Genomic DNA, 20,948 nt, shown 5'->3' on the forward strand with positions numbered 1-20,948 from the left:
CCTGCCCTTCCCCGCCCCATCCTTTTACCCCTCTTTGTCACATCCACCTGATAAAGATGTATTTTATATACATCTGCCTCATCTGCTGTAATTCCTTTCTGGAACAGTGTGGAGGGTAATGAAAAGAAGAACGGCTTCCTCAGAGGTTCAGCCTCTTCCCGGGACTAAGTCTGTGCAAAAAGAACAATTGATGTGCAGAAGGAAGGAAAGGAAAGGAAGCCGCAGGGACTTGTTGCTCACGATTGCAGCCACCATATTCTTGGGCCAGGCTCTGTGGCCTTGGGGCAGGTTTCTCTCCTTCCCCAAGGTCCAGTTCCTTTGCTGCATGGTAGAAAGCCTGTGCCTTCCAAGGTATTTTCCAAGTTGTTGACTCTGTGATGTCACTAAGAGAACAGGTGGAGTCTAAGTGTGTACAGTGGTTTCAGCCAATAGAGATTTCACCTGTCATGCCTGAGGCAAGGCCCCTGGAGCGGGAAGTCTGAGCAGGTGGTTTTCCTTCCCCTCGAGAGCCACTCTGACTCTCTTTGTTCCTTCTTCCTCAGTATCCATGGGACTGGTTGTTCAGGAGGGAGGCCTGCTCAACTCACTTTTCTCCATTTACTCCCACCTTGCTCTCGTCCTGGGGCTGCCTAGTCCCTTGGGTAGAGAATCTTCTTCCTTCTTCTGAGCCAGCTCCAGGCTTCTATTTTCTCATCCTCTTCTGGCTGCTGTGCTTGGCCTTATCCCTCCGGTATTTGAACAAGACCTTGCTGGCCAGCCTGGAGAGTGGGGTTGAGAGTCCTCAGCAAGTTGCCTGGATGCACCAGCATCCCTGCACAGCATCCCTTAGATCTGCTGTCAAGTCACTGGTCTCACCTGAATCGTTTCTTTGGTTATTTCCTGCCTGAGTTAGCGTAAGCATGCTGTTCTGTGAAATCAAGCCCTCCCTGAAACTCTGGGGCTTTATTTCAGCAATGACGTCCGCCGCTGCGCCACCCCACACACATACCCCACCTCCGACCCTGCCTTGAGATGAGTTGCTCCCTGTCATCTGCATCTGATGTTAGCTTCTGACTTGGAGATGAGTTCATTTCTACACATTTACATTGTGAACCTCTCCTGTGCTTGGTACCATGATAAAAACTGACGGCTTCTGCTGGATGGTTTTGCCTGCCTCATCCCTGTCTTTCTCCTTTCTGCTCTGCCCCTGCCTTTGCTTCACTGCTTAATCATCTCTAGGCCCCAACACCCTCTCCCTTCCTGGCAGTTCAGTTTTACAAACGTCCTCTGCTGTCCTTCCTTAATAGCTTTCAGCTTTAGATGCAGGGGGAGGGCTTATTCTCTGAATTATTGTTTCTTTTGCAGTTCTGTCTTGGTAAATCAAGCCTCCACCGTGATGGATACATCCCAGGAAAACACAAAGAAGTCAGCTGTGTCTCCGGCTAAGGTAGATTGAGATCAGACTCCGAATATCATTTTTGGCAAGAATGCCGTTTTTCTCATTTTAGCAAAGCACCATGAAGTGAAGAGGATTTTTTTTTTTTTTGCAACAAATACAGATGATTTTTACTGTTTAATGTAAGAAGTCACTCTTGTGGTGGAAAAGTTGATGAATACCATGTTTCTGCATTGCTGAAGACTGATTTTTTGCCCTAGAGAATAAAAAATCTCATGCTATTGGGGACTGCCGCTTTTTAAGCATTTGGAATGTGACTTGTTAGTCCCGTATCAGTCCATATTCCTGTTCTTAGCTTCCTGAATCTCTGTTAGAGGTCTGCTTGTGGGAGGGGATTGCCAGTTTATGAAACTCTAGGCAGGGGCGCCTGGGTGGCTCAGTTGGTTAAGCGACTGCCTTCGGCTCAGGTCATGATCCTGGAGTCCCGGGATCGAGTCCCGCATCGGGCTCCCTGCTCGGCGGGGAGTCTGCTTCTCCCTCTGACCCTCCTCCCTCTCATGCTCTCTGTCTCTCATTCTCTCTGTCTCATATAAATAAATAAAATCTTTAAAAAAAAAAAGAAACTCTAGGCAGTAAACATTGATACTCAGTTTTATATTAGTAAAAAATTTTATTTACTGATCCCCTTTGTGTCATTGGAATTGATGATCATAATAGTGATAATGAAGCACTTCAAATACCTTGGTAAGTATCTTTTAATTCTTTATAAGAAAGGTCATTTACAATTATATTTAGTTCAGCTTTAATCTAGTACAGCAAGAGTCTCATATGGTAGAAAGAGCATGGGGGGAATCTGCCCCTGATTAGTCTCAGGTTTACCCTAACCTTGACCAGGTCCAAATTTTCTCACTTTTGTAAAATGTGAGGTTTAGATTCAAATGCCTGGTTCTGGTTTAACGTTATAGGACTCTGGATTGAGTGTATTTTATAGTTTAATTTTTCTCTGGCATATATGGTAGCTCTGTGCCGGCCACATTAACCAGGACAGCAATTTTTCAAACAGGCCAGATAGAGTTTACTGGATAAAACTATCAATACTGGAGATAATAGGCACTTGCTAACACTGAGTTGCTGCTGTGACATTTAAAATGAGTTTAATAAACAATATTTTTCCCCAGCAAAGGAAAAATCCATTTAATAGCTCCAAGTTGCCAGAAGATCACTTATCTCAACAAACCAAAAGTGAGCCATCACAAAATGGAAAGGCTGGTTTCTCTCAGACTTCAAAAGAAGGTAAACATTATTTTTATGGACTAGATATTTTTATCTTTGTTATCTGTGGGCTGAGGGAAATTCTCAGAGTTCCTTTAACTAAAATAACTTTCAAGAGAAAGTGAAAAGTCCTGATAGTTTTCTTATTGTGCTATGCCCATTGGTTTCCTGCCTGAGGGAAGGAAGCAGACATTTTAGAAACTGGAAGTTCATGCATTCCAGTCTTGGAGCTGACACTTGTCGTTTGACCTCCGGGCCTTAGGTTCCCTCTCAGTGAACTAGGGAATTTTTTGACCAGAGGCATTCAATCATTCATGTAATGGCGCTTATTGGATGTCTGCCACATGCAGACATGGTTTGTGTGAAATTAAAAGAGTTCACCTCAAGAGAAAAAAAAGCCACTTGACAAAGTTGTGATCCTCTAATCTGTAATTATCAGCCTGGTCCCTGAGGAGGCATTTGATCAGGTTTGGTGGCTTAATTGATTTAAGTCTGCCTCTTAGGGAATTTTACCATTCTTCTGTGCCATTAAGAAGAAATACTAGACAATTCAGTCTCTTCAAATGCAACTGTAAGAAGATTCCACACGCGGGCGCCTGGGTGGCTCAGATGGTTAAGCGTCTGCCTTCGGCTCAGGTCATGATCCCAGGGTCCTGGGATCGAGTCCTGCATCGGGCTCCCTGCTCAGCAGGAAGTCTGCTTCTCCCTCTCCCTCTGCCATTCCCTCTGCTTGTGCTCTTATATCTCTCTGTCAAATAAATAAAAAAATCTTAAAAAAAAAAAAAAGAAGATTCCACACGCATTAAAGATTGGATGAGGGATAGAAAATTAACATTGAACAGTGGAGTTGGAGTTTCAGTTATCCTGTTTTAATATTAGCATATTTCCCCCTCTCTATTGGATACACATTATATTATGTAAAATATTTTACAGAAAAAAGGCAATGGAACATGCTACCTGTTTTTTTAACTTTCTGAAAAAAATTAATTTTTGTTTTTATTTTAAAGATTTATTTGAGAGAGAGAGAGAAAGAGAGTAGGAGGGCAGGGGCAGAGGGAAAGGGAGACAGAGTCTAAAGCAGACTCCATGAAGAGCGCAGAGCCCAACCTGATTGATCTCACCACTCGGAGATCATGACCAGAGCTGAAACCAAGAGTCAGACACTTAACCAACTATTGCCACCCAGGAGTCCCTGAAAAAATTAATTTTTGTTTTAGAGATTTTCTTTTTAAAAAATTAAGATTTTTTTTAGAAATTTGAGTTCCTTGGGGTGCCTGGGTGGCTCAGTCGGTTAAGCGTCTGCCTTCAGCTCAGGTCATGATCCCGGGGGTCCTGGGATCGAGCCCCTCCTCTTGCTCGTGCCCTTTCTTTCTCTCTCTTTCTCAAAAAATAAATAAAATCTTAAAAAAAAAGAAAAGAAAATTGAGTTCCTTTTTCTGGTTTCCATATGTAAATTTTTAAAGTGGCTTCTGTGTTTTTCCTTAGCCTCCTTAAGGAATTTTAGAAATCTTTTCTAAAAACTATTTTATTGAGTATAAAAATACCACAAAGTATGTATATAAGGCACAGGAATCTTAAATGTACAGGTCAATGAAGTTCATGCCTGAATTTTTAAGTGCTTTTTAATTAGGTCTGCACTTAGGATAATACCTTATTTTCTTTAATATTTTACTGCTTTTGCTACATGTAGATTAAGTTTATGTGAGGTGTTTTAAGTATTAGAGCTATTCTCCATTTGACATGTCACCTAATGTGTTTTAATTTACAGGTGAATTGTCAGAGTCAAAAGAAAACTCATCTATCCCAGATACTTCAAGCCAAAATTTAGAGAAACCAAAGCAGACATTTCCAGGCTCCGAGAATGGATCTCCGGTCAAAGCTCCAATCCCCAAAGCCAGGAAAATTCTCCCCAAATCACATGAGTTAAAGCAAGAAGATAACCAGTCTTTTCCTCGACAAAGGACAGACTCCCTGAGCACGAGGCGGGCTCCCAGGGGGATCCTGAAACGCAACTCCAGTTCCAGCAGCACAGACTCAGAAACAGTTCGTTTTCATCAGAACTTGGAACCCAAAAGCAAAATTGTGTCCCCTGGCCTCACCATCCATGAGAGAATTTCTGAGAAGGAGCATTCTTTAGAAGATGACTCCTCAAACTCCCTGGAGTCATTGAAGCATGTGAGATTCTCTGCAGTGAAGGATGAGCTCCCGCAGAGTCCTGGGCTAAGCCGTGGCTGGGAAGTAGGAGAATTTAGTGTTTTAGAATCTGACAGGTTAAAGAATGGAACGGAAGATAATGTGGACGTCGATGAGTTTTGGAATGACCCTAAGCCTTCCCAATACAGGAAGCCTTTGCCTTTACATCAGTCAGCCTCAAGCCCAAGTGCATCAAAAAATGGAACACAGCAGCAAGTGACTTCTGGTTCTTTTCCAATGAATGGGCACCATTCTCCCTTAGAAGTTTTAACTCCAAGACCAGAGTCTGTTGAAAATTCATCCACCACCAATGAACACAAAGCTAAACCATCAGAATTATCAAGGCTTGAATCAGAATTGTCCAAAAGCCCTGCTGGTAAGAGAGTTGTCACTACCAGACTATAAAAACCAAACCAATGGGCTTGGAATGGCCAGGCCAGTCCTATAGAAGCCCCATTTGGCCTCCTAGACACTCCAGCTACAATTCAGGCAGGTGCCACTGGGGAATGATTATGCTGCCTCTTAATGGGTTTGGAGGTTTTCCTCAATCATCAATAACTAAAGGGATAACTAAAACTAAAACCAGGATAGTTTCTGGTCCATTATGCTTTTCTCTAAAAAATTCAACTATCAAATATTTAACCAAACAAATTGCAGTGTTTTGAATTAAATCAAAGTGTGTATATAGAGTAAGAATTAAATATATGCTAATACCTTTGTACAGAATATATTATTCACCTAATGCATATTTATCAATTACTATTTAATCAAACTTTGATTTTTTTTAAAAGATTTTATTTTTAAGTAATCTCTACACCCAACGTGAGGCTGGGATTTACGACCCCGAGATCCAGAGCTGCACACTCCACTGGCTGGCTGGCCAGGCCCCCCAGATTTTTTAATCTCAGAAGAACCTTAATTTTTTTTTTTTTTAATTTGAGAGAGAGACAGAGCACGAGTAGGGCGAGGGGCAGAGGGAAAGGGACGAGCAGACTCCCTGCTGAGCAGAGAGTCCAATGCGGGGCTTGATCCCAGGACCCTGAAATCAGGACCTGAGCCAAAGTCAGATGCTTAACCGACTGAGCCAGCCAGATGCCCCCAACCTTCATTTTCTTAGCCATTTGTTCTTAGATGTTAAAAGTGCTGATGGAACTTTCTCCTTCAGCTGCTGTGAGCTGAGAGGCAAAGAGAATACTGCTTTTCCCTGCTACCTAGCTAACTAGCCCTGTCTTGGAGATCTTATACCTCTCAAGGGATGAGACACTGTTTTCCCATACCCATACGATTATTTCATAATTCTTATGTTTTAAAAAAACAGGAACAATGGAAAAAATCATGCTGTGTATTCTCTCCCATCTTCTCTAAGTCTTCCTCCAGCCCTATGGTAATTTCTTTATAGTCAGGAAAATTTACAATGGCAGCAGTCACACGTCTGATGCACTTGGTCTCCTCCTTCCTTATTAGTCAATATTAAGTTAACCCTGGGTCACTTTTGCTCAGCCCTACAGTTTCACACTTGTTCAGATCAATCCACTTCTTAAAGAGCAAAGCACTTCCAATTATCCCCCTATGCCCCAGACATTTTAATCATTTGAACAGGAATATTTTTTTTTTAATTAAAAATTAGCAGGTGCTTCTTCAATGAAAAAACCCCTCATATTAAAGAAAATTCCTAAAGTTTGATAAACATGGCCAAATAATTGGATGGTGCTTATTTAAATGTTTATTCAAAAGATGAAAAAATTCTTTAATAATATTTTCCTTTACTATCCTTTACTATCATCCACAGAAAAAATTTGGTAAACCTTTCCTGTTTTTCAAACTGTACCTGCTTTCCCACAGACTAAAGACTATCTTTATAATTTTATAAACTAACTACTTATTTGTGCTTTCTGATTTTTATTTTTAAAGATTTATTTATTTTAGAGAGGGAGAGCAAGCACATGAGTTGGGGGGCAGAGGGAGAGAGAGAGAATCTCAAGCAGACTTCCCACTGAGTGCTGAACCGAACACGGGGCTCAATCCCATGACCCTGAGATCATGACCTGAGCAAAAATCAAGAGTGGGAATTTAACCATCTGAGCCACCCAGGCAACCCTGTGCTTTCTGATTTTTAAGTCCCAGCTGACCATGAAATTTGGGAGGAAGACATCATCAGATATATATATATATATATATATATTTTTTTTTTTTTTTTAGATTTTTTTTTTCTCTTAGAGAGAGAGCCTGGGCAGGGGCAGAGGGAAAAGCAGACTCCCTGCTGAGCAGGGAGCCCAACAAGGGGCTTGATCCCAGGACCCCAGGGATCATGACAAGAGCCCAAGTAGACGCTCAACTGACTGAGCCAAGCAGGCATCCCCAGCTACACCTATTTTGATTGACAGGTCTCCTAGCTTTAGAGCTTATATACAAAGTTCTGCTTACTTATTAATGCCCTGCTTACCACAAAAATATATACAAGTAAATAATGAAACACAGAAAGAAAACCAGGCCCCCAAAAATGGTAAATGCAAAGTATGTGAATTATAAAGGTTTGACTTTAGCTCTGACCTTCAGGACAGTCAATATCACATTCATTACTACACTGCAAAATACAGAGAAGATGGAACACTGCCTGGCATCAAATCTTTAAAATAACTGTTCTTATTTTAAAAGTAATACACTTTTTTTTAAAAAAGATTTTATTTATTTATTTGGCAGAGAGATACACAGTGAGAGAGGGAACACAAGCAGGGGGAGTGGGAGAGGGAGAAGCAGGCTTCCCACAGAGCAGGGAGCCCGATGTGGGGCTTGATCCCAGGACCCCAGGATCATGACCTGAGCCAAAGGCAGACGCCAAATGACTGGGCCACCCAGGGGCCCCGAAGGAAATACACTTTTGTTGTAAAACATTTGAAAAGAAGAAATGCACACAGAATAAAACAAATACCATCTGTGATGTCATCATCCAGCACTAACTACTGTATTGCTGACATTTCATTGTAGAGCCTTTCAATAATTTTCAAGCATGAATATAATCTTAAATTATGTTTATACTGCTAGAATTCTTTTTTTACTAATAGTATATTATAAGCATTTTTTCATCATTGTCTTCGGTTAAACAAATGAACACAGAATTCTTTAAGATATCTCAAAAGAACTTCACAATTATTGACATATATTCAATAGTACAATGTGTAGTTAAGGAAACCAAGATCTGCCACGTGCCCATTATTGTATAACACTTTGTTGTTTTCACACTTAGCCAGAGTTGATGATTAAAATTAAAGATAGAATTTTATTAACGGATATGTCCTCTAGTGCATTTGAAATGTAGCTGACTTCATAAAAGTTCAGCTGACATAATTTTCAGCAACATGCATTGCATGGCTTAGCATTTGTAAGGAAGAGGGAGGAATGCTGAAACACCTGGGTGTTAACTAAAGGGGTGGGTGCCTAACTCCCTTATCTAAGTGTCCCATGTGCCCTTTGATTAAGGCTCAGAAAGGATTCTCTCTGCTTTCTTGATAGCTTAGAGCTTAAATAACCTTTCCGAGCATCTTAGCCATTGGTCAGCCAACATCAGGGAATGGGTGAAGATCACATTCTGCATCAGTCTTGTTTCATTTATTTGGCTCACAGAAACTACTTAGAAACTCACAAACTGTAGAAGGGAAACAGGGGATAATAGAGGAGCCTCTTGAGATCATGGTCCTCAAACTCCAGTATGCAGAAGAATCTCTGGGAGAGCTGTTAGTAAAGATTCCTGGCCCCACTTCCAAGATTCTGGTTTAATCTATCAAGAGGAAGGCCCAGGAATACAAATATCCTCATTGTACCATTCTGATATTCTGGAGGGAGCTCCAGAAAGTTTTTTTCCCAACTCCTGAAATTCTCCTTGGTCTTTGTTCCTCAAACTCGGTATAAGCCACCTCTAGTGTTTAGGAGTATGCCAGTGGATGGGTGGAGTCATAAAATCAACATGGCACATCTTCCTATGGTGTCAAGTTTTATGCATAGATTTGAGAGTAGAAGAAAAGTAATATTTAAAAGTAACATGGATCACAGGCACCTGGGTGCCTCAGTCAGTTAAGCATCCAACTCTTGGTTTCTGCTGACTGAGGTCATAATTTCAGGCTCATGAGATCCAGTCCCATGTTGGGCTCCATGCTCAGTGGGGATTCTGCTTGGAATTCTCCCTCCCTTTCCCTCTGCCCCTCTTCCCATTATTGCGCACACATGCGTGTGCATTCTCTCTCTCAAATAAAATCTTTTAAAAAAGTGTAACATGGATCAGAATACAAAATCCACGTGAGTTTTTTTTAATTAAGCTTACACCCTATGTGGAGTATAAACTCATGACCCTGAGATCAAGACTAGCATGCTCTACTGACCAAGCCAGCCAGGCACCCCCATATGAATTTTCAGAATAAATCAGAGACGTCAAAAGAATTTCTCAACTGGGTCTATACCACATACCTCAGGCATCTACATTTACCTTCCTTTACTGTCAGAGCAACTCTGGTAGAATATCTTAATTAGGATATAATTAATTAATTAATATCCTGAAAAATGCTGATAGAAACAGCTAGTGGTGTGGAAAATATAAATACAAAGTGCCTCTTTAAAAGATAATGTGAGTGATTGAATGATAATTCTTTAAGCATTCTCTTTCCTTATTTAGAAAAGCATTTCTGTGTTGCAGATGGACTGTCTTGTGTTGAGCCTGAGCCATCTCAGGTGCCAGATCACAGTTCTAGAGACCATCAGCAAGGTAAGCCCCCTCTTCTCAAGGCCCTAAAAGCTAGGACGTCCTCACACTCTGGTCCATTTGCCACTGAGATAAGGAAGACAACTGACGATTCCATATCTAAAGTCCTAGACTGGTTTAATCGAAGTTCTCATTCAGAAGACAATAAGTCATCTCTCCAACATCCCCAAGGAATAGAGCTGAAAGAAGAAACAGAATCACCGATTGCTACTGCCTTGGTGAGAGATGACACCATTCTAAAAGAAAATGGCTCAAAGGCTCTGTTACCCACCAAAGTTAAATTGATGCCTATGGAATCTGATTCAACATTCCAGGGAAAGGTAAATACACTGCCTTCTAGGACTTGCCAAAATAATAATGTGAATATCAAACCCAAATCCATTCATTTGTCCCAACAAGGCAAGGAAGGTCCAGCCATATTTCAACCATGTGAAATCTATGGCCCAAATCAAGGGAGTAAAACTATGGACTCTAGCCAAGTTTCAAAAAACAGAGGAGAAGGAAATCGAGTACTTACTCCAATCAGTAACAATTCCTACAGTGCTCTCAAAGGACCTGATGCAGAACACCAAGTTCCATGCAACATTAAGGATGTTGGCAGCTTAGATGAAGAAGAGCCTAAGCTTCATGTTTATGAAAAAAATAGAGGAAACTCAGAAGTGAATTTTGACTCTATAATACTTGTCAAAAAAACAAGTTTGAAAGAGAACATGAAGGCAGAGAGAGAGAGCAAAGGAGGAGATCCACACATCCTGAAAGCTTCTTTAGAACCAGAGAATATTGAGTCACTACATGGGGCTACCAAAAACAAATCTTGGGAGAAGCCTGAGGTCCAGTTAAAAGAAGCTGGTGAGGTTCCCAAGAACCAAGTGCAAAGACAGAAGTACAAAAGAGTAAGTGAAAGAATATCTTTCTGGGAAGGTGAGAAAGCTGCTGCTAAGTTAACTCATAAAGAACCCACATTGTCATGCAGTCAAGGGCAACCTTCGACTAAAGCATATCAGCCTGTGAAGTCCATGGACAGTTTATCTACAGGCCAGTGTGAATATAATCAAGTCACTAGCAAACAAGTGGTCCTAGATGAGAATGGCCACACAGCCCATCTCTCCAGTTTTTATTCCTCGAATAAACCTAAAGAGACCAGGCCCCAGATATCCGGTCCATCCAAAAATTATCCTTCAGTTGACCAATCAGGTGAAGTGTCTCCCTTTCAGAATAAGATAAATGAGCCTATAAAAAGATTGCCAGTGGCAGAGAGTTGGCATTATGAAAGGGATATTACTTTACCAGCTGGGCAACATCCTTCAAATATTGGGAGTGGAATGCATACTCCTTTGGAGAAAGACAAATCTCTAATCAGTGAATCAAATCCCAACTTTAAAGTTAAGTCCCTAAAAGAAAGAATGGATGAATCCAATACAGAACAGGTCTATAATCACTCTCAATTTGAGAATTTGAGAAAGTTTTGGGGCTTAGGAGCCAATCCAAACAGTCAAGAAAATGTTGAGAAGAATACTAACACGATAAGCCAAAAATATTTGGTGCCTTTTAATAGCCAGAAACACAAAGAATTCAGTGACATTAAATCATCAGGAAAGAATACCCATGAAATAGGGATGCTTCCAGGTAAAAAAAAAATTCTGGTAAGAGAGAAAATAGAGAAATTAAATTCAAAGTGCACATGCCAGGTGTTATCAGATGGAACCACGTTTCCATTGGGACCATCCAGAAAGTCTACTCATCATTTGCCAGGAAATGAGTCATCAAAGGAAAATGTGGAAAAGAATACGAAATGGTTTGTTACGCCAGTGTTCGAGGAAGAAAAGGATTACTCAGACCAAGAGATTCAAGAATCCATAGTTAAAACAAGTGTTTTGTCTAAAGACTACAAAGACACTTTTAATGACAGCTTACAGAAGCTACTTTCAGAAGCTTCATCACTAGCCATGCCTCCTTCGCGTGGAAAAGTTCATGGAAAACAAATGTCTGAACCAGATATTTCTGGAAATAAGAGATGGCCTCAAGATACAGATTTTGCTGAGACTGAAGAAGATGACAAAGGACATAAGGAGACCATTAATGAGCATGTAGACAAAACAGTAGCTCCTTCAAAGGTTAAGCCGAACACTTTGACTGCTAGTCTAGACAAACTCCTAAAGGAAGCACCTGTAACTTCACCCTGTCCCTTGCCAATTGTGTTGGAACCTGTTACCACTAGGATCAACTCTGAACCTGAAGAGGGTAGAGTTTATGAAAAAGGGATAGAATGGAGTCGCAGCACATCAGCCTATCAGAAAGAGATAATAGCTCCTTTTCCAAAGGGGAACGAAACTTTGGTAAATACAGCTCTCCCCCAGAAAACTGAAAGTGGTGAGTGCCAACTAAGCATGGAGGACTTACGTCAGGTGGTCGCAGAAGGTTCTCACCCATCGGGTCAACCTTCCCATCTTTACAGAAAAGATTCTTTTGGGGATGTGGCCAACTCTCCCCAAGAGATGCCTTCTTCCAGGGATGCTCATCTTGCTCCCCAGGATAAGGCATTACCTTTGCGAAGGGAAATTTCAGAGACTGTTGAAAAAGTCATTCTTCCTCCTAAAACTGCCTCGAATGATGTAAATGCTATATTACAAAAGCTACTGAGAGAAGCTTGTTATCCAGTTGGGAGGGAAGTAGTTCCTGGAGAAGTACAAGCAGAATTTCCTGAAGGAGTACAGGCAGCAGGTAGCCCCCAAAATTCTACACCATGGGCTACAATGGACATTACAGTGCCAGACAGAAATGATTTCTATTCCTTCAAAGTAGTCCCTGATAAAACTCATAACGTTGGATCTTATTTAGCTGCCCGAATACCTCCATCAGAACAAACCTGTCGCTCATGTGGTTCCACTGTTAGTCAGCGTGGCAAAGAGTTACCTCAGGAAATGGCAGAAATTGTGAGGGAAACAGTTACTCAACCTAAATCAGAGTTCCTAGAATTCAGTGCTGGCTTAGAAAAACTACTGAAGGAAGTAATTGAAACCCCCTCCTCAAAATATGAAAGTGATCCAGGGACTCTTTCTCCATCAAAGTTAACAGGTAGGGCTGAGGTGTCCAGGCAAGCTGCTTCTGAATTTCAATCTGAGGAAATCAAAGAAACAGTAAAAAAGTCTGAGACTCCATTAATCACTGAGAGTACTTTTGATATTAGTTTTGAGAAACTTTTTAGAGAAGCACCTGAAGCTCCTTCTTACCAGCTCCAGGTGTCAGTGAAAGAAGAAAAGCCTGAGAAGGAGCCTTCCCAGTCAAAGCAGGCCAGTTTCTTGAGGACAGTACCCCATTTTGACTGGACAGCCTCAGAGGCCTCTGAAATGAAGCTTATGAGTAATGTTTTCAAATCACAAGTCAACCAGTGTGATGAAGTGTTGGGAGGTGACAAAGCTGTGACTGATTTATCAGTAGATCTTTGTGGTTCTGAAAGTGGGCTTGAGATCCTTGGAACCCTGCAGTTCTATGTGGAACATAAAATAGGGATCACTGAAACTATAAAGCCTGCAGAAGACAGGGATAGTGAAAGTGAGGTTGCAGGGGTTCAAGAAGGGGCTTCTCAGGAGCCTGGCTTGGAAGAGGCTCCTAAAGCAATTAGTATGTCCAGAAATAGGCAACCCATTCCTCTCCTGACAAACACAGAAAATGCTACAGAAACAAGTAACGTCGAATTGATTCTGGCATCACCATGTAAGAGAATAGAGAAAAAAGAAGAAAAAGATTTCTCTGATTCTGATTTTTCAGGTGGCGACAAGAGTTCCAATGCAGAAAGCTGGAGAAAAACCTCCAGTGAGCATTCTGAATTTTTTAACCCGTTGGTTTAATGAGTTGATTTAGGGAATGCTGATGTAAAGGATGATAGGGCTTTTAAAATTGGGATTAAATGACACATGGAAATGGTGGCAAATTCTTATCACAGTTCTACCCACGAGGCAGTGTTTCAGAATCTGACTTTATTCTCATTAACAATAGAATTTTTAGGTTTTAAAAGTATTTTTTTAAAGAACTTTTTGGGTTTAGAAAGTACTTCTGAAACATTCAAGCTAGTTTTCCTCCTGGAAATAATTTCTTTCTTAAATTGGCAATCCACACAGAAGTCTCTAGTAAGATTTGTGGCAAGAAAATGCCACACACAAATGGGCACAAATTTCCCTTTTAGGATGAATATCGTACCACAGTAGTGGCTAAATACCAGGAACAGAGGGCAAGGCTGGAACTTTCTTTCCCTCAGATACCTTGTGCTGTGGTGTTTTGTTGGCACTCTTTTCCTCTTGTTTTCAATTATCTGCAGAATCTCCCCCTTCTCTAGAGTATGACTTTGGTCAGATGACTTCACCTGATTCCACCTGAGGGCCTTGCCTGGCCTGTTGCATTTCTTTGGCTCCTGCCTTGGCTAAGTGAATGAAGATCTTAATTGATTACCACATTCATCTAAGTGGGCTTGAGGGTACTGGTTTTGGCCAGGCTGGAAACTACAGGCCTTGTCTCAGTTTGCTATGGTGATCAACATGGGCATTTTAGCAGAGAAACCCAGAAGCAAATAGGAATGCACAATTACCCGATTATAGCAATGAAATGATAAAGGATGCTCTCTGGCTGGAACGTTTTAACCACAGTTGCACGACAGTTGGTGTCGGTCGCCCTCCTAGCAGTTTAGAAAATTTGTCATTTTCTAGCTCCCCTCAGTATTGATGAGAATGAATAAGCTTTCCTGGGTGGATGACTCGTGAGGTTTGGTCTCCTTTGCAAGTAACGGTAGGGCCTCTTCTTGAAAACGGAGCAAACGAATCACCTTTAAATCCTATTAATCAAGTTGAAGCCCCTGCTACAAAGGTTGCTGGTAAGAAAAGGAAAGTGGAATACCAGTCTCTGAAACCAGACATATGCAGGAGTATATGTCAGCATGTTCAACTTGCTGAAGGAGACTTTTACTAAACTACCCCGTGAGTGAGGAGGGTAGACTGACCCATAGGAGAGCTTGTAAATTTGTACTCACTCTGGAGACTGTTGCCCCTAAGGTACATAGCTTTGTTTATGGTGTATCAGCATAACTGATTGAACAGCAAAAAACCTATCTAAAAATGAAATCATCAGTGTTAAATAACCACCCAAGCAGAGCCCAGAGAAGATATTTTTTTTTAATTTTTTTATTCTTATATTAATCCCCTTACATTACAACATTAGTTTTAGATGAAGTGTTCCATGATTCATTGTTTGTGCACAACACCCAGTGCTCCATGCAGAATGTGCCCTCCTCAATACCCACCACCAGGCTAACCCATCCTCCCACCCCCCTCCCCTCTACAACCCTCAGTTTGTTTTTCAGAGTCCATCGTCTCTCATGGTTCGTCTACCCCTCCGATTTCCCCCGCTTCATTCTTCCCCTCCCGCTACCTTCTTCTTCTTCTTCTTCTTCTTCTTTTTTTTTTTCTTAACATATATTGCATTATTTGTTTCAGAGGTACAGATCTGAGATTCAACAGTCTTGCACAATTCACAGCGCTTACCAGAGCACATACACTCCCCAGTGTCTATCACCCAGTCCCCCCATCCCTCCCACCCCACCCCCCCACTCCAACAACACTCAGTTTGTTTCCTGCGATTAAGAATTCCTCATATCAGTGAGATCATATGATACATGTCTTTCTCTGTTTGACTTATTTCACTCAACATAATACCCTCCAGTTCCATCCACGTCGTTGCAAATGGCAAGATCTCATTCCTTTTGATGGCTGCATAATATTCCATTGTATATATATACCACATCTTCTTTATCCATTCATCTGTCGATGGACATCTTGGCTCTTTCCACAGTTTGGCTATTGTGGACATTGCTGCTATAAACATCGGGGTGCACGTACCCCTTCGGATCCCTACATTTGTATCTTTGGGGTAAATACCCAGTAGTGCAATTGCTGGATCATATGGTAGCTCTATTTTCAACTTTTTGAGGAACCTCCATACAGTTTTCCAGAGTGGCTGCACCAGTTTGCATTCCCACCAACAGTGTAGGAGGGTTCCCCTTCCCAGAGAAGATATTTAAAAGTTAGAAGACAACACGAGGTATAAAATGGTACAGTTGTAGTTTTATATACCCTAACCTAAATTTTTATTTTTAAACAAGTGGGTGTGGGTGGGCTGGAGAGGGGAGGAACCTGCCTACAATGGCACCACAATTTTGGTGAGCAATCTAACATGTTTGACTTGTGGCTGAGCTCCTAATCAACCAATACCTCAGTATAGTCCTTAAAAATTAAAAAAAAAAAAAGTCTCCATGGTCAAATACTTTCGGAAATGCTGGGAATTTATGCATATTTTTAGCATATTAAAGTCTCCAAGAAGATCTGTAGTAAGAAACCTTTAAATTTGAACAGAGTATCCCAAATGTAATTCATCTTAGAATCCATTTGCTCTAGAAGCCCTATTAACACTGGGGAGAACTGGGATGCATTTCAGGAAAGTATTGTGTAGAGAAGTGGTTCCCAAATTCATTGACTCATTAATGGAATCATTCATTGATTTAGCAAACTTTTTTTTTTTTTAAGTAGGCTCCATGCCCAATGTGGGGCTTGAACTCATGACCCTGAGATCAAGAGTCATGTTCTGTACCAGCTGAGCCAGCCAGGTGCCCCTAGCAAACATTTTTGAAGTGCCTATTGCCAGTCACTGTTCTAGGCACTAATAAAACAACAGTGATGAATGACCATATTCAGACCAGAGCTAATCCGTCCATGATGGAGTTTTCACTGTCCAAATAAAAAAGTTAAGAACCGCCTAGAGATATTTTTTTGTACCGTTAGATGTATTTAATTTAAAGGACTGTTCTTATTTTGAGGTTATGCCCTTTTTCTTTTTTCTTTTTTTTTCTTTTGGTCCTAATATGACCTTTTTTTTTTCTAACATGCCTTTTTAAAAAAATAAGTAAAGTTATTAGTACATGATAGAGCCCCCCCACACACACACTTTAAAGTGACTTAATAAAATAAAAAGTTGACTACCTCATGTCATTTCCCAACATTTTGTTGGAAATTTTACTAGCTCATGAATCCCCAAAAGCCTATAGTCCGTTGATCTGGAGAATTCGCCCATCTGTGTACCTGATTATACACAGATGTTAAACATCTGAATCCTGCCTTCTGTGGTTTTCAGCTAATTGTTTTTATGCTCCTAAAACCACTTTGTGGTTGTCTTCAAAAGCTAGAAGTGAAGTGGAAAGATTCAAAGTCTGGCACAGAACAAATCATGTGCCTAAAATAGAGGTGTAGACAACTAAAAGATTACTTTTCTATTTATGTGGTTATCTTGTTCCTTTATGATTTATGCTTGCAAATGTTTCTTGACCAGGAAAATGGTTTTTAAAGGACATACGAAGAGTGGAGAATTTTTACTTTTTTCTGAGAAGTGCTTCATGGAGTAAATAAAACTATAGAGGCTTCTGACATAATGCCACCTCTCAACCTATGATACCAATGTCCATTGGTTAAGAGTTAGGATTTTTGGATCTTTTTTGTATTGTGCAGTGTTCATCAATTGTGTCTCGTAACAGGTTCAGAAGAAGAACCCAGTCCTGTCTTGAAGACTTTGGAAAGGAGTGCTGCTAGGAAAATGCCTTCCAAAAGTCTAGAAGACATTTCATCAGATTCACCAAGTGAGAATAAAGGTTGCCCCACTGTTCATGCCCCCCCCTGCCCCGCCCGTCTAAGCTTAAAAATGCTCATGTGCTTTTCTGGGGCCTCACTGCGTGCTGTTGTGCACTGAAGCCCCAAAAGCGGGGGTTAACAGATGACAATAACCTTTCCAAAGTGACCAGAAGAAGCTCATCTTAAATTGACTGGAACTTTTAAAATCATGCATGAGTTTTGGTTACTAAAACACTAGGTTTCCTTGAATTGAAGAATCCCAGTTCGAGTGCTTATTCAAGTCCAGTGATTTTTAAAAGACTGGGGTAACTGGAGGTTCTAGTAAGAATAGCTAACATTTGTTCAGCACCGGGTGCCAAGATGTGGCTAAGCATTTCACATGCAGCATTTCATCTAATTGGCATACAGAACCCTGCAAGAGAGGATGGTTATTCCCATTTTACAGATGCGGCAAATGAAGCTCAGGGAGATAAAGTACCTCGTTTAGTGTCATGCAATAGAGCTGTGTATCCAAATCAACAGACTACTCTCAAGAGCATTTATGAAGTGACCGTGTTATATATGACAGTGTTGGATGTCTGATGAATTTTGCATGATATGGAGATGAGTTGGTCCCTAGCTTCAAGGACTGTCCTTTCTCTTTTATCCCTTCTTTTCACACATTTCTTTTGGATACTGGAACTATTAGCCCAAAAACTACCTGGCCTGTAACACTTTAGGCACACTGTTCCCCCCAGCTGCTGCTTTAATTGTGAAGGACTTCATATATATATATGTGAGAAAGCGAGAGCTCACAAGTCTATATATAGTCTATATATAGTCTATATAGACTTGTGAGCCAGACAAGTGGACTTAGAAATCCTGACTTCTAGGGGGTTTGCTCTTAATTGTTTTTAAGCTAAGAGGCACCCTTGGGAGTACAGAGGGTCATGAGAAAAGTTATTGAATGAAAGTTAACCACTGCCAAACTCATATGCTTGAAAGTTGAACATTGTCATGTTTAGAATATGCTTTAGGCATCTTCAATTGAGACTAAAAAGTCAGAATTTAAAAAGGAAAAGGGAAAAGCCACTCCATTAAATAATTCCTAAAAATCGGAGATTCTCACGGCTCTGAGAACAGTATTCCCATTTTGGAATGCAGTTCAATCCCTACCAGAGATCTTGGAATCTCAGGGTTGGAAGTGACCTTGAAGGTCACTCATTTTAAATACCCCCCCCAATGCAGGAATTCCCTATAAAGCCTCCTCAACAGGTGGCCAACCCCCCCCCCCCCATCCGCCTGAATGCTCCGACAGAAAGCGAGTCCCATCCTTTGTTGGACCGCACTAATTGTTCTTCCTGATGTTGGTAATGGGTCCTAAAGAAAAAAAAAACAAAAACAAAACTCAGCAACAATTGTCCAGTTTGGCAAACCTCTTGCCTGTGAAGCATAGGGCTATTTCCATGGTGCAGCTTTAAAATACTCAGGAATGTGCAGGGTTAAAAAAAAAAAATCACTATCAGCTGACGGTATTCCTGCACGTTCCCTTCCAAATACCGATACCCACTCTCACACTAGCCTGCCAAGATTCCACTTAGCAGCTGGTCCCCAGTTACATCTCTTCAGTTGACTTCCCAAGCAAGACTCCCAGAGACATACACAAATGATGATGCATGCACAGAAATATTTGTTAATGACCATGGGTTTGAGAAGGTGTTAGTCATGGCTAGCATCTTACCCTTTCCAGAAGAATAGAGAGGCTGTTGCCGCCCTGTGTTTTCTCCTGCTGCTGGCCGATTGCTTGCTCTTAGCTAACCCTCTAACCCTGGGGAGTCCATGTGCAGCAGTGCTGATGTAAGCTGCATCGGGGCTGAAATGGGAGCTCCCGCTATGGCACTGCTTCAAGTAGCTAATCTAAAGAGAAAATATTATGGGGAAGACATCTTGGTTGCACCCCTCACTGCATCTTGACTAATTGCTTCCAACTCCGGGGGCTTCCAGGGACGGTCTCATTGTTCTCTCTCGCCAAGGGACAGCCGTGATAACCATTTGTTAATTTCTCCTGAACAGATCAAGCAAAAGTAGATAATCTGCCAGAAGAATTAGTACGTAGTGCTGAAGATGGTAAATATCTTTATGTATTTGCATGTCTGTCTGTGTGTTAGGTTCTGGGCGGTTTGGGAAGTCACTGGGATGCAGCTGTTGGATAAATAGAAGAACGTCATTTACCACTATGTGATGAATGGTGCCTAAGTTATTATAAAACGGTTCTGACTCGGTGCATTTAATACTAACTGTTTGTATCCTCAAGGCTTCTGCTGGTGATACCGTTGTGAGGATCGCATCAGAGACCCTTGGGAAGTGAGGGTTTCTATAAATAGGAAATTGTATTTCTATGGGTATGAGCTGATTTTTGCTATTCTGACTTGCAGAACTCCTTGTGAGGGCAGGAAGCGTCGGGTGGGTTCCTGGGTTAAGTTATTCCTGTATTTGTCTCATGTCTCAGCATTTGGAGCTCTCTGGGCATAGCTGGTAAAGCTTTAACTTCAAAGGGACGAGTCCCAGAACCAGAGTCAGGATCCTGCCTCGGCTCATTTAAATAGCTAAATATAGATCGAGGTAAAATTAACTGGTTCTGAATATTAAGGAACCAGAAGATCTTGAAGTTTGTCAGTGGATTGAGTATTACGTGGTTCACATAAAATTATACAGGGTAATAGTGACTTGGTGGGGGAAGGGATGGAAATGAGTCCAATTTTTATAGTTCAGCATTTATGCAAATGTGTAATTTATATTTGTACACTGGGATTGTGTTTTCTAAATTGCCTTTATTATAATAATAAAAATGTATATTAACTGAGCTTTCCCCATAAAATATAGCATCAGAACTCCTCAAAGGTCATTCCCTACTTTTGTGTCATAGTTTTGTCTTTCTCATTCTATGCTTGCAACAATTTCGTGGAATTAGGTGGGGCAGGGATTTTCATTCTCATTTACAGATAAGAAAAGCTCAGAGAATTGAGGTGACTTATCCAAGGTCCTGTAGCTAGTTGGTCAGTGGGGGGAGGTGGCAACTAGAAGCTCGGCTTCATTCCTCCTAGTTCAGTGCTCCTTCCATCCGCCAAGCCATGTGTGGCTCAGTGACTTAGCGGAAAGATGCCAAATATCTCCTATCCTGGATGTTGGATTTTTAGTTGAATAGGAGACCCCTAAAGTGGCTAATGAAGAGTCACGCTGGGGAATGGATAAAAGCAAGCTGAAAACCTGTCAGATATATTCTGCAGTCTCTGTTGTGAAACTGATATGTGAGCTTTACTTTCATGTCTCTTTAATCCTTCTTGTAAAATGGTATTTATTCTCAATGTTGCTCTTCTGAGTAGATCAAAAAGCAGATCAGGAACCAGATACAAATGAATGCATACCAGGAAGTGAGTAGCAGGATCTTTCTCACAAATGGCTAAATGTTGCCACTTTACATGGTGTTAAATATACTGAAATAACTAACACTATTAATCACACAGTATTTGTTATTGGTACTAAAACTCTTGCAGCTTACAAAACTATTTCATTCTGACAGGGGTTTTATTAAAAACATATTACTGCTGCCAGTGTTGAAAGATTAATTTGTGGTTCCACTGGGGGAGAGTTATGTATTTTAAAATTTTTTATGTAGACAGATTTATGTACTATATATAAATATATATGTATGTTA

The 20,948-nt window shown here is 40.9% G+C and overlaps 1 protein-coding gene across 6 annotated transcripts in view; it reads left to right on the top strand.

Annotated features, from left to right (window-relative positions):
* Nucleotides 1-20,948, top strand: part of SYTL2 (synaptotagmin like 2) — a 198,963-nt gene that overhangs the window by 157,896 nt on the left and 20,119 nt on the right. The window contains exons 13-19 of one of the 6 annotated variants that reach the window (XM_064576812.1): nt 1,345-1,426; nt 2,554-2,668; nt 4,416-5,216; nt 9,525-13,403; nt 17,161-17,262; nt 19,307-19,360; nt 20,617-20,664. In XM_064576812.1, coding sequence (XP_064432882.1) covers nt 1,345-1,426; nt 2,554-2,668; nt 4,416-5,216; nt 9,525-13,403; nt 17,161-17,262; nt 19,307-19,360; nt 20,617-20,664 — 5,081 coding nt within the window. The other 5 variants (XM_054512161.2, XM_045894552.3, XM_054512160.2 and 2 more) reach the window with 5 other exon arrangements.

Source organism: Mirounga angustirostris, unplaced genomic scaffold (genome assembly GCF_029215605.1).
Source record: "Mirounga angustirostris isolate CCGP_5_RB_7025 unplaced genomic scaffold, mMirAng1.0.hap1 SCAF_13, whole genome shotgun sequence".
NCBI classification, from domain to species: Eukaryota; Metazoa; Chordata; class Mammalia; order Carnivora; family Phocidae; genus Mirounga; species Mirounga angustirostris.